The sequence below is a fragment of the Salvia hispanica genome, chromosome 3 (genome assembly GCF_023119035.1).
Source record: "Salvia hispanica cultivar TCC Black 2014 chromosome 3, UniMelb_Shisp_WGS_1.0, whole genome shotgun sequence".
Lineage (NCBI taxonomy): Eukaryota > Viridiplantae > Streptophyta > Magnoliopsida > Lamiales > Lamiaceae > Salvia > Salvia hispanica.
Genome location: NC_062967.1, coordinates 47952600 through 47967861, shown reverse-complemented (window position 1 = coordinate 47967861; position 15262 = coordinate 47952600). Strand labels below are relative to the sequence as shown.

The window sequence follows — 15262 nt, the reverse complement described above, 5'->3', positions numbered from 1 at the left end:
TAACTACTCTTCTTAATTATTCGTTTTCTTATTTTTTTCAATTGTGCATTAATTCACAGACGGAGGTAGTACGTGTATTAACTATCCCACATTGATTTTAGAGCCTTCATTAATCTTATATTTAAGAGGCTAAATTATTACATATAATAATTAAAATGGACAAAGATGGGCGGTAAACCTCACACGCATGCCGCTGCCTCGCCTCGCCTCGTGGATGCAGAGGTCGAGGTTGTGAGCCTTGGTCCGTAGTCAGAGGTGGCCACATCGCCAATATAACGAGGTGAAGCAAACGTGGTCATTTCACTCCAGCAATGATGACAGACTTAAGTTTTGTTAACCTCAATAACCTCATGCAGTTGATTACACCTATTAAATGGTTGTCAAGTCCATGCATACAAGATACCAAAATCTCTACATTCACAATATTCAAGTTGTCAAGCTTTCTCTCTTCCTAGTCTTTTGTTGAAATTTTGCTTTGTCCAGTTTGCGGGAGCTCTGACGCTAGCGGTGTTACATCTTTATATTTTATGAAAACCCACCCACATCCACTACTTCATGAGTACATAATACATTCTCGTTCATGTGTAAGAACATGCAAAGCCTAAACATCTTTGTTGGGTGTTATTTTATAGGGACAAGATGCGCAAATATCTTTCATTCTTTTTTTCAGAAGGCTTGAATGCCTTTCATTGTTATAGACTTAGAGCATCTCCAATGGCTTTAGGCCAGCCATAGGCTAGCTACAGGCTAGCCACTCTCTCTCTCTGTCACGTCATCAGCACTAAAAATCCACCTGACACATCATCATTTTAATCAAAATTCGTTATTTAACATGCGTTATTTTATTTTTTGCTAATAATTTGCAATTACACCCACATCTTGACTGTTTGTTGACATCCTTTTACAATTATATTTTCACTATCACATTCCTAACATAATCTATTGCTAGCAGTTGATAGACTAAAAGGGTGTTTGGTTGAGGTAGAAGCTAATAAGGCATCCACAATGTGGAAGATTCCGTAGAAAATAGATAATTTGAGAGTCTCAAGATCGTGGGAAAGAGTACCTTTAGGGTATAATTATTATGGTAGACTCACAAGTTCATAAGTCCCTAGGCACATTTACTTCTCTAGTCCTATAAATAAATAGGAATGTATAATGTATTTCAAACAATTCAAGCCATTCGATATATTATTCTAAAGTGAGAATAAATCTCAGCTTTTGTGAAAGCATATTAATTTTTTTTCTAGAAATATCACAATTTAATAAATACTCCATATTAAACTGAAAATTATTTAGGCCCAAATTTTGTTTGGAACATATATGACTTTCAATAAGCAGCGAAACTATGTAAATCTAGTGGAGTATCATTTACAATTAATTGATTACAATAGTATTAAGATTAAATGGAAACTAACTTTACAGAGAATAAATATAAATTATTGGCAAATAGCATGTAAAGGTTAATTCTACTTAATTCTCCGCACCAAGTTGTAAGTTGTAACATCAGTTATGGGCTACATATAGTTTTTATATTAGAAGGATATTTCGTTGTTACATCGCATGCATGCATTTCTGCCACTAGCCCTTATATAAACCAACTTGTCTGCTATTGGTCTATTTATTTCTTCCCATTCCCAATTTTAAAACAAATCTCAAACGACAATGAGTAGTCAAACATGTCTCCTCTTGATTCTGGCCATCCTCACCAACCTCTCCGCCGCTGTAACAGCCCAGATCTACGGCTGCTTCGGCAGCAACTACACCGCCAACAGCACATACAGCGCCAACCTCATCTCCCTCGTCTCGTCCCTCCCACCAAACATCACCGACAACGGTTACTACAACGCCACCGCCGGCCAAGCCCCGGACCGAGTCTACGCCACCGCGCTCTGCCGAACCGACTTCCAGTTAGAGGAATGCCGCAGCTGCCTCCGAGGAGCCATCGACCCACTTCTCCAGTCTCTCTGCCCCAACCGTAGACAGGGGATCTTCTTCCGTCAAGCGTGCACTCTTCGCTACTCCGACCAGCCCATATCCGCCGGCGCCGGAGCTCAGTCATACTATGTCCGCTCCTTGGGCGTCCAGAACTTGAGCAGCCCCGAGCAGTTCAACCAGCAGCTGCGCGTGCTGCTCAGGGAGCTTCGCGGCCAGGCGGCCGCGGGAGGGCCGCTGATGAAGATCGCGGCAGGGAATGGGACGGCGCCAGATTTTCTGACGATGTTCGCGATGGTGCAGTGCGTGCCGGACCTCTCGGCGCCGGGCTGCTCCAATTGCCTGATCAGGGCGGAGCAATTGCTCTGTTGTGATAACAGGGTACGGATGGTTGTGAATATGCCCGGCTGTTATCTTGAATATACTATTGCTCTCTCTCCCTTTTATAATATTAGTCGGATCGAGCAAGTTCGAGCGATGATAGCTGCGCCCCTGTCTCCTCCGCTGCAGGCTCCCGCCACACAGTCATCGCCAGGTAATTTGTCGATAAGCTCAGTTTATTACTCTCTCCGTCAGTCATTAAATGTCTCAGTTTTTTCTTTTAAAATAAGTTGGATCCACTTTACATTAACCTTTTCTATATTATTAATTTTCTTTTACATAGTCAAACAATTTTTTTGAAATCCGATTATACAAGTACATAGTTTTGAAATAATCCATGTATACGAGTTTTTTGTTTCACTTATGTGATAAAAATAAGGGTAATGGTTGATTTTGCCCTGTCGTTTTAGGAGTGTATTGGAAAATGTTTTAGTGATTAGATAAATACTAGTATCACTTAGTGCTCGTCATTTTATTTCAGCAAAAAGTTTCGGTGATTGGATCACTTTAATTCAAGAATGTAACGATATGTATTGTATGAAAATTTTGCCTATATGTAAAGGAGTTTGTAACGTGGATTTTGCAGGAAACGACGACGGTAATAGCACCCGAACCGTGATGATTATTCTTGTTCCAATTGTTGCGTCTCTGCTTATTGCTGCTTGTGTTGGCACTTATGTCAAAAAGAGACTGAAGAAGAAAACAGAGCACATCACATTAGAAAGTAATCCAATTATTTTGGTTTAATTTTTAATCAATCTTGTGATGCGTATTACTACAGTTTCTAACATATAATTACATTTTAACACATTTATGTGGTTTAACTATTTTATATAGGATTAGATGAGGAGGAGGATGTAAGCGCAGAAGAGTCCCTTATTTTCGATTTTGAAGATCTTGTAACTGCCACCAATAATTTCTCCGATACTCATAAAATTGGACAAGGTGGATTTGGTGCAGTTTATAAGGTAAATACTAAAACCTACTTGTATTATATAACTCCAAAATTAGACGGTATAAATTGAAAATCAAATATTAGCCATCAAATTAAAATCACTCTTAGTTTTATGCAGTTTTCCCTGTTAGCATATAGATCCAATTTAGTTGGTAAGAAAAAGAATTATTCATACCAAACTACCAATAGTAACCTGCACTGTTTTTGTATGATTGTATAAGCAATCTCAGTTCGTATCAGAATATCAGGTGTACTATGCTCGAGTTGTAACAAGTTCAAAATGACATTTAAGTCTCTTTGTATCGAAATTACCCTAAATTCATTAAATATAGCTAGGCATTTGATTTCCAATATCTATACCATTGACTCTATAATATACTAGAATCTCTTATTAACCAATTATCCATTTGTAACGATAAAAGATACTAGCAAACTATTCATTCTTTTAGTTTTACACATGTTATTATAATTTTATGTAGGGAACACTTCGGAAAGGCCAACAAATTGCAGTGAAAAGGTTATCAAGAAACTCAGAGCAAGGAGAATTGGAGTTCAAGAACGAAGTGGTGTTGATGGCCAAGCTTCAGCACAGAAATTTAGTAAGATTGTTGGGATTTTCACTACGAGGTGCGGAGAGGCTTCTCGTATATGAATTTGTCCAAAATGGGAGCCTAGATTGCTCTGTTTTTGGTAATTCCCTCATTCATTTTAGCCACATGATAAAAAACATCCTAATTCTGTTAACTAAAAATTGTTGTATGTATAATATGTATATTGTTGAGAAATAGATCCAATGAAGCGTTTGGCTATTAACTGGGACAACCGATTCAAGATCATAAAGGGCATCGCCAAAGGACTTGTTTATCTGCATGAAGACTCTCGGCTTCGTGTAATTCATCGTGATCTTAAAGCGAGCAACGTGCTCCTAGATGAAGACAACAACCCTAAAATCTCAGATTTCGGTATGGCAAGATTATTCACACAGGATGAAACACGAGCCAATACACGCAGAATAGTTGGAACCTAGTAAGTCCACTCATCATGTTAAACAATCAAGTTAAAATTGCTCTTTTATTATGCCTTCTTTTTGGCAGTGGGTACATGGCACCAGAATATGCAAGAAACGGACATTTTTCAATGAAGTCGGATGTGTTTAGCTTTGGAGTGCTGGTGTTGGAGATTATCAGCGGACAGAGCAACAACTCTTTCAAGGATGTAGAAAATGGAGAGAATGTAGAATACATGCTTAGCTTTGTAAGTTGAAAATTTCTCATAGATTATAGTAGTTAAAACATCAACATAGATTTGGTAAAATCATTAGTAATTTTCAGGCTTGGAGAAATTGGCGTGCGGGGACAGCGAATAAGATGATCGATCCGACATTGATGTCTGCTTCGGCCTCTCGGAATGATATGCTGAGATGCATTCATATCGGTTTGTTGTGTGTTCAAGAAAATGCAAGTGATCGGCCGACGATGGCTTCGGTTGTGGTGATGCTTCAAAGCTTGTCTTCCACTTTCCCGGTGCCTTTGCAACCGGGGTTTTTCGTGCCTAGTAGCGACGATGAGATCAAAGCAACTGAGTTTTCCAGAAATGAAGCAACGATCAGTGATTTGTATCCGCGTTAAATTGTAAACACAAAGTAATTTTTTTCCTTCATTCATTTCATTTACTGTTTTTATTGATATATAGTGTATACTAAAATTTGTGAATCTCATTTTGCTTACAACGGAATAGACTATAATAGTCTAATGCTGTGAATGTGAAACATCTGAAATTCTGAATCCAACCAAACATACAAGTAGGAGATATATATGGAAACAGAAGAGTAAATCTGACCTTAGTAACCTATAGCTAGCAAGATGAATAAGGGCATCCGCATCGCTGCGCGATGCGGTCTCGATCTCGTCGAGACGAGACGAGACGGCATCGAGACAGTGATGCGGGATCCGTCTTGTCCCGACGAGACGGGCTGTGTCTCGACGCGTGACGCGTCCCGGCAAGACACGCGCCCGACGCCACGTGGCGCGCGCGGGCGGCTGGCGTGATGCCCACTCGCCGACCCACGAGTGGGCGTCGGAATTATGACGTCATAATTCATTTTTTTATAAAAAAATATTAATTTTTCGAAAAAAAAAAATTAAAAAAAAACAAGTAATATGACCATTCAACGGTCATATTTTAATTTTTTTTTTAATTCTATAAATACTCTTCTCCATTCTCCATTTTACACACAAACACACATCTATTCTCTCATCTCTCTTTCTTTCCACTCCAATCACTTCTATAAAATCATTTCTTTATTTTTTTCTTCTTCCAAATTTAATCCATTATGGATCCATTTGAGCAAATGCATCGAATAATGGAAGAATCGCTAGAAGAAGATCGACATAGGGAGGAGGAAGCCGTCGCGCCTCCTCAAAGGTGACGCCGAACTTACATCCATCGTAACCGGGAGGAAGCCGCCGCAAGGTTGGAACGTGATTACTTCAGTCCGAACCCGGTATGGGGAGATATCTACTTCCGTCGCCGTTTCCGTATGTCACGCGCGCTATTTTTTCATATCGCGAATACATTGGCGGGATGGGAAGAGTACTTCAGAGAAGGGTTCGACGCTGTTGGTCGTCCTAGCCACACGATGCTCTAGAAATGTACTGCGGCGATCCGTAAGCTTGCTACTGGACAAACGGCGGATTCGTTCGACGAATACCTGCATGTCGGAGAATCCACTAGGAGACTTTGTTTGTTGAACTTCTGCAAAGGCGTCCGGGCAGCCTTCATCGACAAATTTCTGAAGAAGCCAACCACCGCAGATTGTCAGTTTCTGCTCCGACTTCACGAACAAGTGCACGGATTCCCCGGGATGCTCGGGAGTGTTGATTGCATGCATTGGCAATGGAAGAATTGCCCTGTGGCGTTGAGGGGGTCATATACGAGCGGCCACAAAGGCACCCACCCCACCGTTATACTCGAGGCCGTCGCCGACTACCGGCTATGGATTTGGCATGCGTATTTCGGGGTCCCCGGCTCGAACAACAACGTCAACGTGCTCAACAACTCCGACCTCTTCGCTGAAGTTCTGAATGTTAAAGCGTCGACCATCAACTTCATCGCTAACAATCGCCAGTATAAAATGGGGTACTATCTTGCGCAGAAGCAAGAGGCTGCTCGCAAGGATGTGGAGAGAGCGTTCGGGGTTCTCCAAGCTTGATTCAACATTATAAAAGTCCCGGCTCGACAGTGGTTTATGGAGAATATGGTCGACATCATGTATACGTGCATAATCTTGCACAACATGATCGTCGCCGACGAAGGACATGAGGCGGGAAATTGGTTCGACCCTGAAACCCCGGGAAGCTCAACCGCAAGTAGTCCGCCTCGAACGAGAGTGCATCCTTCTTTGCAAGAGCGGTTGTCTATTCGGGCAAGGACACATGATTCTACCGCCCACGCCCAACTCCAGGAGGATCTAATGGAGCACATTTGGGTAAAATTTGGCAACCGTTAGATGATCGTCACTAGAGAACTCCTTCTTCTGCTTCTTTGCCTCCATTTTTTTTATTTGAGTTTAAGTGTGCAATTTGTAATTTCTAGTTTTTGAAATTATGTCTTTTTTATTTTTTTAGGTATTTAAATTGTTATTTTATTTTATTTAATGAAGTGTGTTTTTATTAATTGAATTTGTTGGAATTAAAAATATAAAATGAAATTGAATGAATAGTTAAGAGATGGTTAAGAGATGGAGGGATGCAGGTGTTGTCTCTTAGTTAAGAGATGAGCTGAAAAGTACAGTGGAGTCATGAATAGTTAAGAGATGAGACGGTTAAGAGACGGATAAGAGACAGGGATACAGATAGTCTTAAGCCATATTAAAGAGACAATGAAATGTACGCTGAAGTTATATAATGTCAATAATTGTGGTAAATTCCTTAATTTCTATTACTCTTTTAACCTAAAAATCGCATCATATCCAAATTATAAATTATTGGAAGCTAATCACAGGAAAATTCCCAATTCAAGGTCAATATGTGGAAAGTGAAGTATAATTACGTGAAGACAGTGGATTTTGTTTCATTATTGTGAATTTGTAGATTATATTTCTCCTTTGCCTCAAAATGCCAAGGATAGATATATTATTCACTTTGAAACAGGTAAAACTTTAGGACCGAAAAGGTTCTTTTGTGCAAAATTTTGGGGCAAAAATGGACTCTTATGTAAGATTTGACAGTTTTCGGAGCCATTTAATAATTTACTTCTTAAGTTGAACAAATTAAATTTCTGTAATCATTATGAATTGCTAATTAATTTATAGTGAACTAAATCAAATTTTATCATTGCAGCATGTTTTAACTCCTTGGTAATTAATTTATGTTAGGAGCATTTAGTTCTTTAGAATATGACTACGAAAAGATGAATAAAAATTCAATGGCATGGACACATTATCATGTGACGTGTCTAGTCAATTACTGTTACAAAATTATTTTATCTCCTCATTTTCTCTTTTTCTCTCTATAATTATATTTGATTGAATACACCACTTCACAATACTCATTTAATGCTTCGTCAACAATTATAGTTAAACAAAAAGAAAGCTAATGATGAATCCAAGATAGATAGCAATCATAGTAACATCAAATTTAAAATTCAAATACAAATAATTTACTCACTACTACGACGTAGTATGTCGGAGAGATCTTCTCAAATCCTCCTCGGCCTTATAAGCTTCCGGCGGCGTACTAGGTGGCGCGCAGACGTGTCGAGATTGTGATTGGTCAGAATTTAGAATGTTTGAAAAGGTGTGAGAGGGAGAGGTGCGGGTGGATTCAATGCATGCAGCCTCAAAGATTTGTAGAAAGTCGAGAGATCTTAGAGTGTGAGATAAGGGCATAAGGCCAAAGGAGAAGAAAACAACTTCACGTGTAAAGTTGTATCAACACTACATATATACGAACGTTCATGTGTGTTTTGTTCCCACACTTTCAATCGTGTGCTTCGAGATGAGATCAATCAATAATTTTTTTGATTTCGACGTCGCTTTCCAAGATTGTACTCTATTTAATTAATTATTTGGTTAGTTTAACTATCTACTAATTCCATGGAGTAAAACAAATAAAAATTTGGTATGAATATGATGAAGTAATAACGGTAAAAGGACATGTAATAAGGAGTAATTGACGTGAATTAAAATGTAGAGGTGTCTCTGATGTGGCAAACAACAAGGATGAAAATTTGTTGACTTTGATCCCATAGTTGACCCCAAATTTTGACTTTCAATTAATTTGGACCTCTTTTGTCAGTTTAATTGAATTGATAGTCCAATAAATTAAACTCAACCCAAAATCTATTATTCTTGTCACGATTCCGAATTTAATTACTATACTTTTCAGTATTAATATAATTTCCTGTACTTTAATAATTTTTTTACTTTTATGTATCTCTTGTTTTACTAATTTTATTAATTCCAAATTCTTTATTTTAAAGGTATACTTTGATCTATTATTTTTATGGGCAAAAGTAGTGTAAAACAAAGAAACATGGAACATTTTGACGCATTCTCGTCAAAATGTTAGCATTTACTTATTAAAAAAAAGAGACTACTAAAAATGGAGGAAATACTAGTTCCCAGTAGTGACCGGAGACGCAAAAAGTATATGACAGTTTCTCCCCAAATTTAATAATTGGGAAATCTTTGACCAGAGCATGCATCCAAGTCAATATTGATGATTTTTCTATTTATTCACCGTAATTATCAGGAAAGCCAAAGACTTTACTTTAAAAAAATTAGCTTTTATGAGTAAAAATTGAGGTATAATTGATATATAATCTATGATGAATTTGATAAACTTGGGAGAGATATAGTTGTGACTATAGTTTCGATTAGATTTATTACCTAACTGTGATGTCATATCTATTGGTGTTTACACTTAATAAGAAACAAACATTTGCATGTGCTAAGCCCTTTTCTGTAGGCTGCATTGATAATAACAAGAATCGCCTCGTCCAAATCTAAATATAGCTATGCTAAATGAGACATTAATTCTGAGGTCGTGATCCCATCATCACATATTTTATACTATGAAATAAGTAATACGCAAACATACTCATTAATAATGTAGCTTGAGATCATACTTGCGTTAGATTTTTTTAATGAATTTTGTCAAATAAATTGATAATTTGGTATAGAATGAATATTATATTAAAAGAAATTGGTAAATTTATAAGTATGTATTAGAAAAAGGATACTGACACTGCCGTAGTTATTTGTATAAGAAATTACTATTTAAATGTTATAATGTATATTTTTTATTTGTAATGCTAAAAATAGAACTTTTATTACTAAAAAAGTAAGGGCATCCACAGTGAGACGGACTATAGCCCGTCCTAAGCGACGCCCTATGCACCGCCACGTCATCATTTTATCCTTCACCACTTTCACCTGCAATGAGGCGGACTATAACCCGCCCTAAGCCACCCCCTAAACATTTTACTTCTATTTTGTATTTATACAATTTATGCAAATATATCAAGCAAAATAAATTTAATACATATCAAGCAAAAGTATTTTATTTTTTTACAAATGGCCGGCATCGTTTTATCCTATTGAGTCGACACCGGAAACATAGATTATCCATAAATAAAATCCAATATAAACAGCATTTCAAACATACAATCTAAAGTAGCATCCAATTTAAAATTGCATTGCAAACATACAAAGAAATACAATTAAATCATGTATATACGAAATTAATTATAACACTTCTTATCAAGATGGTGCATCACTAAATTACTAATCATTGTATTTAGCCTGTCACAACTCACAAATATAAGCAAAAATCTAACTAACATTGAAGATATGCAGTCAGCTGACAATTATGACATGATGTATCCTTATTTGACTTACTAAACTAGCCAGTATATGATAAAAAAAAATTAGAGTGTGTGAGTCCAAGATTTGGTATTTCATGACAGGTACACAGTTAAATACGTTTAAAACTAGTAGGAGTATAAATTTTGATAATGTCTCGACAGCGATATGTGACTTGGAATCATCTTAATGATTTTATAATTGCCATAATTAGTCTTTACTCTTATTGCTGGACGACATAGCTAGGAATCTAGCAATTTCTAATTTAAGATCATTGATGTTTTTGTTTTTATTTTGATAGGAAAGATCATTGATTTTGAATAATGAGTATCTCCTTCATTATATTGATATATACGGATTTGACAAATTTATACCACTAAACTTAATTGATAAAATTCGATTTAATTAAAAGCTTGGTTTGCAAGATTTGTCACATAATAGATAATTTGACTTGTACTCTAATAATCTAGTATGATGATTACTTACGACCAAAAAATTGGATTGATATACTACTCCTATTATTTAATCGTCTTATAATCCCATCAATCTTATGTCAGATTATTGAAAAGATGATTATTTACGACCAAAACTAGACTGAATTGTAATTGATAGCAATATAGAATAGATTGACAATATCATTGATATTACTTCCTTGTATAAAAAAGAATCCTCCATATTAGTCTCTTGATTACCATCTTTAAAATCTTATTGATTATTTTCATCATACCAAACGCTTGTTTAGATACGGAGAAAAATATGTCAAATTTAACATCGTTCATGTTGAATACTTAGTACATATTCTCAATTTTATTCATTATTAGAATTGCAAGTCGAATATACGAATCAAGAATTAACAAAATTGATACTCCACAATTTAAAAATATTCTTTCCTCCAATTTTGTTTAGGTAGTTTCTCTCCCTGCATTTCTCTCTATGACCAAATATTCCTATTTTTCTATTTCTTTGACAGTATCAATTTTAATGATGATGATGATAACTGTAAATTTGTTTCCGGATTGAAAAGTTGAACTTTTAGGTGGACCGAAAAGCCAACGTAACTATCATGGAGTTATGAGATTAACATTAATTCATAATAAAATTAAAAAGAATAACATCATAACATGTTAATGTAAAGTAAGTCAAAGTTTACACCTGTTGAAGAATTTCGATGACCAATTGAAGTGCCATTAAAGTCATACACATATCAAAAATTAGTTGTATTCCTTTGACATCCAGATCACAAATTAGTCTGCATTCCACACATATTCCCACGTAGCCAAAGCAACCTTTATTTCAGAGATATTCACACATACTACTCCTATTATACTTTTCAATAATTAGTAGTTGAAGAAAAACATGTTAATAGTAATTAGGTGAAATAAAATAAAAATCAACCTCTCCGAAAAGGCGATGATCGATCTTGAACGACAACCTTTGGCGTCTTGGATCTCCGAAACACCTTCATCGGACTCGGAAAACGCCAGAATTTCCCCCTCGCCGGCGACGCCCCGGGTTCATCGCGTCGGCGGAACATCCCCGACGCCATCGCCGACGTGGCGCCGCCGGCGTTGACGGATCTAGATCTCGACACCATCCTCACGTAATCTTCAATCCGATCATTGCTCTCCAATTTCACTTCCACACTCTGCTCCTCGCTCTTCTTCGTCTTGCCTCTGTTTAAAAAGGAGAAAAACGACGGCGTTGCGGCGGTGGCGGTGTTGCGGAAGAAGGGGACGGCGAGGGATCTGGAGCGGCGGAAGGAGGGCTCGCCTTCGATGAGGTTGGAGACGCGGCTGAAGGAGGAGGAGGACGAGGAGGAGGAGGAGGAAGCGGAGCAGGGGCAGGGGCGGGAGTTGTGGCAGATGGGGCAGAGGTTGCCGAGGCGATCGCGGAGGCAGGTGGGGCAGATGCCGCTGCGCCTACGCTTCGAGGGGTGTTTTGGACATTTCCACACCTCCTCTTCTTCCACGTATACCGCCATTGATGTATCAAATAAAATGGGTTTAGTTTACTCTGTGTTTGTGATGCGAATGCGATAGTGTGTGTGTTTACATATATATATATATATATTGAGAGAGAGAGAGAGACTATATATATACATACGTGTGAGTGGGAAAGGGATAACGGTTGACCGATTTGGGTGTGGGATTGGTAAATTCTGGCTTACTTTTAAGGAACGCGTTTAGTTGGTTTTAGAGGTTTAAGTTAGGGAGAAATAAGGGAGAAATAAGGGAGAAACCAATGTAGCAGTTGGCTAAAAACTGGGGATAAATTTTGACCGATTTGGGTGTGGGATTGGTAAATTCTGGCTTACTTTTAAGGAACGCGTTTAGTTGGTTTTAGAGGTTTATGTTTGTGTTTATTGTACAACTATAAAGTGTGCTATTATGCCTAAACAACAATTACTGAATTGATTAGGTTGTTAAATAGCCACGTGATAAGGTTAAAAAGCATTAAATTACGCTATCAATTGATCACCCAGCCCGGTTAATATTATATAGGCTTCAATTATAACCTATATACTTTAAAGTCATCCTTGATGGCCTAATTTCCATCAAGTACGGTGTACGAAAATGTAAAAACTAGGACTACTGTATTTTAGTTCATAATTAAGTGAAGTTAATTTTTTATGATTTAATTTTTTAACTAAACAAGAACTCCCTCGGAGGTCTAATTATCTTATCTTATGACATGAAGGGTGCGTATCTGGTCCAGTGCAGCTCGCTCACAACGCGGCCATGTTAAATGTGCACTTAAAGCATCTGAAACATAGTAAGATTATGTCTAGAAAAATAATTTGATTCTTTAATTTTTAATTAATCTGAAAAAGTAATCAGAATCCTAAAAATAAGGATAGGAGTAGTAGCATAATCTTTCACAATTCTGATTTCCTAGTTTTTTTAAATAACTATAATTAAAATAATTTTATTATTCATTATTGCTATATTATGTTATTAATTAATAATTTACCAAGATAAGTTTTATGTGATCATTTTAATTATGAATAATACTAATAATGACGTATTATCATAATATAATTCTTTTGATTCAAGTAATTTTAAAATTGTAAATATTACGTATACTAAATTATAACAATAATATTATATATTAGTATTTATTGTTGTGATTATTATGTCATTCAAATAACTTCTTTAGAAAATTTTAATATAATACGATCATATAAATCAATAAAATAATAATAACAATTATTATTATAATTATTGTGTAACTAATTAAAATATCTTACTTCAATTATTAAAATAGTTAATTCATTCATTTATTAAATCAATTAGTTAATTGAATTTATTTAATTAATATAGGTTCAAAATCCAAACAATTATACTTATTATTGTTATTATTACAATTATTATTAATATTATTTAAAAATTAATTATGATAGTTGTATAATTACATGCATTTCTCTATCTTGTAGTAATAAGGTGTCTCTCTACTAGTTACTGGAAATTTGCCTAACACTTTCCTTGTCGAAAATTTTGGTTATTGTTGGATTGCCCTTACAAAATTAAGCAAGGTATATAACGAGTTACAAATTGAGATTTTGGAAAAACAATTGTGGCTGGATTTGATTATAAATGCAAGCGTTGATTAGACACAAAATTGAGTGAAGGAATAAAATAGATAGAGTCATAGAGAGGACATAGTTATTTATCCATGGAGGAGGAGAAGATAGATATAGGCACGAGGGAGATTTTAACCTTTATTAACCATGAATGAAATTTATATATATGACATGTTCTTGCTTGGAAGCTTGTTGTTTTCATATTATAGTGAAAAGGCTCAAAAGCTTTGCAGTAAACAGGACTGACAACACGAGCTTGCACTACATGTTAAGGTAGTGAGGACAATTTACAACAGGCCGCAATGCATCACCAAGAGTGAGCAGTATTTAAGGCACATGCATGTTTCTACGTTATAAGTGAAATCAATGTCTTGGTATGGGAAGAAACAAGAGACTATGAAATGTATTACTATTATTAAAGACTGATAACCCCAAAAATTGGGTGATAAAGATTTTGATAACTATGTGGGTGGGTGGGGAATGTACTATGTAGTGCATAATTTTACACTTCATTACCCTACTTATCACCTAATGGAGATGCCATATTCATGGTAAACAACAAATAAAGAAAACAAGGATTTCAAAGAAGACATTAGCAAAACAAAAGGAAATAGGAAAAAGAGTTTCATAGAATTCATGAATGTATTGAATAAATATGATGCACATATGATGTATCTATGTGGAGTACTATATTTTTTTTTTCTGTTGAAGATTGAGTATTGTGGGCAACTATTGAGACGAGTGGGGGCATTTTATTTAACTTTCTATACACTTTTAGTAATGCGATATGTGGTGAGCAAAAAAGAGTAATGGGCAAACGAGAGCAAGTAGACAACAAAAAAGAAAGTCATATGATGATGATCAGGAAATTCATAAAGTCCTTTCAGACTTCCACATCCAATTTAGAAATGAAGAATGATCCATGTCTTAGGATGCATTTTCAATCTTATAATTACAATCCTTTTTCTTTTTTAATTTAGTTGGGGAGGAGTCGGGAGGAATGGGGATTGGATCCAACTTTCTCATTCTAATTAAATTGGTGAGGAATACAAGTACTAGACTATGGAAAGCTAGTTTTTGTAATAAATATGGAGTATATATAAGTGGGTGACATGCATAGTACTCACTCCGTCCCACAAGAATATACACTATTTCTTTTTTTGTCTGTCCCACATGAATATGCACTTTTTAATTTTGGAAAATCTTTTTTCTCGTGTCACTCATTCTCCACTAACAATATTTTAAATATATTTTCTCTCTATCTCTCTCTTATTTTGTCAATTTTACGTTAAAATTCATTAGATATTTTTTTTGGGGGGAGGGAGGGGAGTATTTCATTTGAGCGACGGTTAGTTTTTTTACTAATAAATATGGAGTACATATAAATGGGTAGCCTAGAATAATTGTAGTTGAAAGCCCAATTTTCGAACTTTAGCTCGAATGTTTGAGCCCACAAAAAGGTGTTTCAGCGTGACCGTTTTGAAAGTCCAAGTTTTAGCATAGATCAACAATAGTCAGTACCTATTGGCATCTTTTTTTCACCTTT

At 36.1% G+C, this 15262-nt stretch overlaps 2 protein-coding genes across 2 annotated transcripts; one reads left to right on the top strand and one right to left on the bottom strand.

Annotated features, from left to right (window-relative positions):
- Positions 1–1641: 1641 nt before the first annotated feature.
- On the top strand, positions 1642–4983 carry LOC125216549 (cysteine-rich receptor-like protein kinase 44). Its single transcript, XM_048118291.1, has 7 exons — positions 1642–2470; positions 2903–3040; positions 3154–3284; positions 3751–3961; positions 4060–4297; positions 4366–4525; positions 4603–4983. Exons 1-7 carry the CDS (start codon positions 1666–1668, stop codon positions 4897–4899), a joined length of 1980 nt encoding a protein of 659 aa, XP_047974248.1. The 5' UTR covers positions 1642–1665; the 3' UTR covers positions 4900–4983.
- A 6355-nt stretch (positions 4984–11338) lies between these two features.
- On the bottom strand, positions 11339–12187 carry LOC125212430. The gene has a single exon (XM_048112603.1). The coding sequence runs from the start codon at positions 12115–12117 to the stop codon at positions 11527–11529; it is 591 nt and encodes a 196-aa protein (XP_047968560.1). The 5' UTR covers positions 12118–12187; the 3' UTR covers positions 11339–11526.
- Positions 12188–15262: the final 3075 nt, after the last annotated feature.

What these genes read in the sequence shown, in the direction of transcription:
- LOC125216549 (XM_048118291.1), top strand. Translation starts at nt 1,666, where the DNA reads ATGAGTAGTCAAACATGTCTCCTCTTGATTCTGGCCATCCTCACCAAC. An exon ending in AGAGCACATCACATTAGAAA is followed by an intron (nt 3,041 to 3,153) that starts GTAATCCAATTA and finishes TATTTTATATAG; the next exon opens with GATTAGATGAGGAGGAGGAT. An exon ending in GATTTGGTGCAGTTTATAAG is followed by an intron (nt 3,285 to 3,750) that starts GTAAATACTAAA and finishes AATTTTATGTAG; the next exon opens with GGAACACTTCGGAAAGGCCA.
- LOC125212430 (XM_048112603.1), bottom strand. Translation starts at nt 12,117, where the DNA reads ATGGCGGTATACGTGGAAGAAGAGGAGGTGTGGAAATGTCCAAAACAC.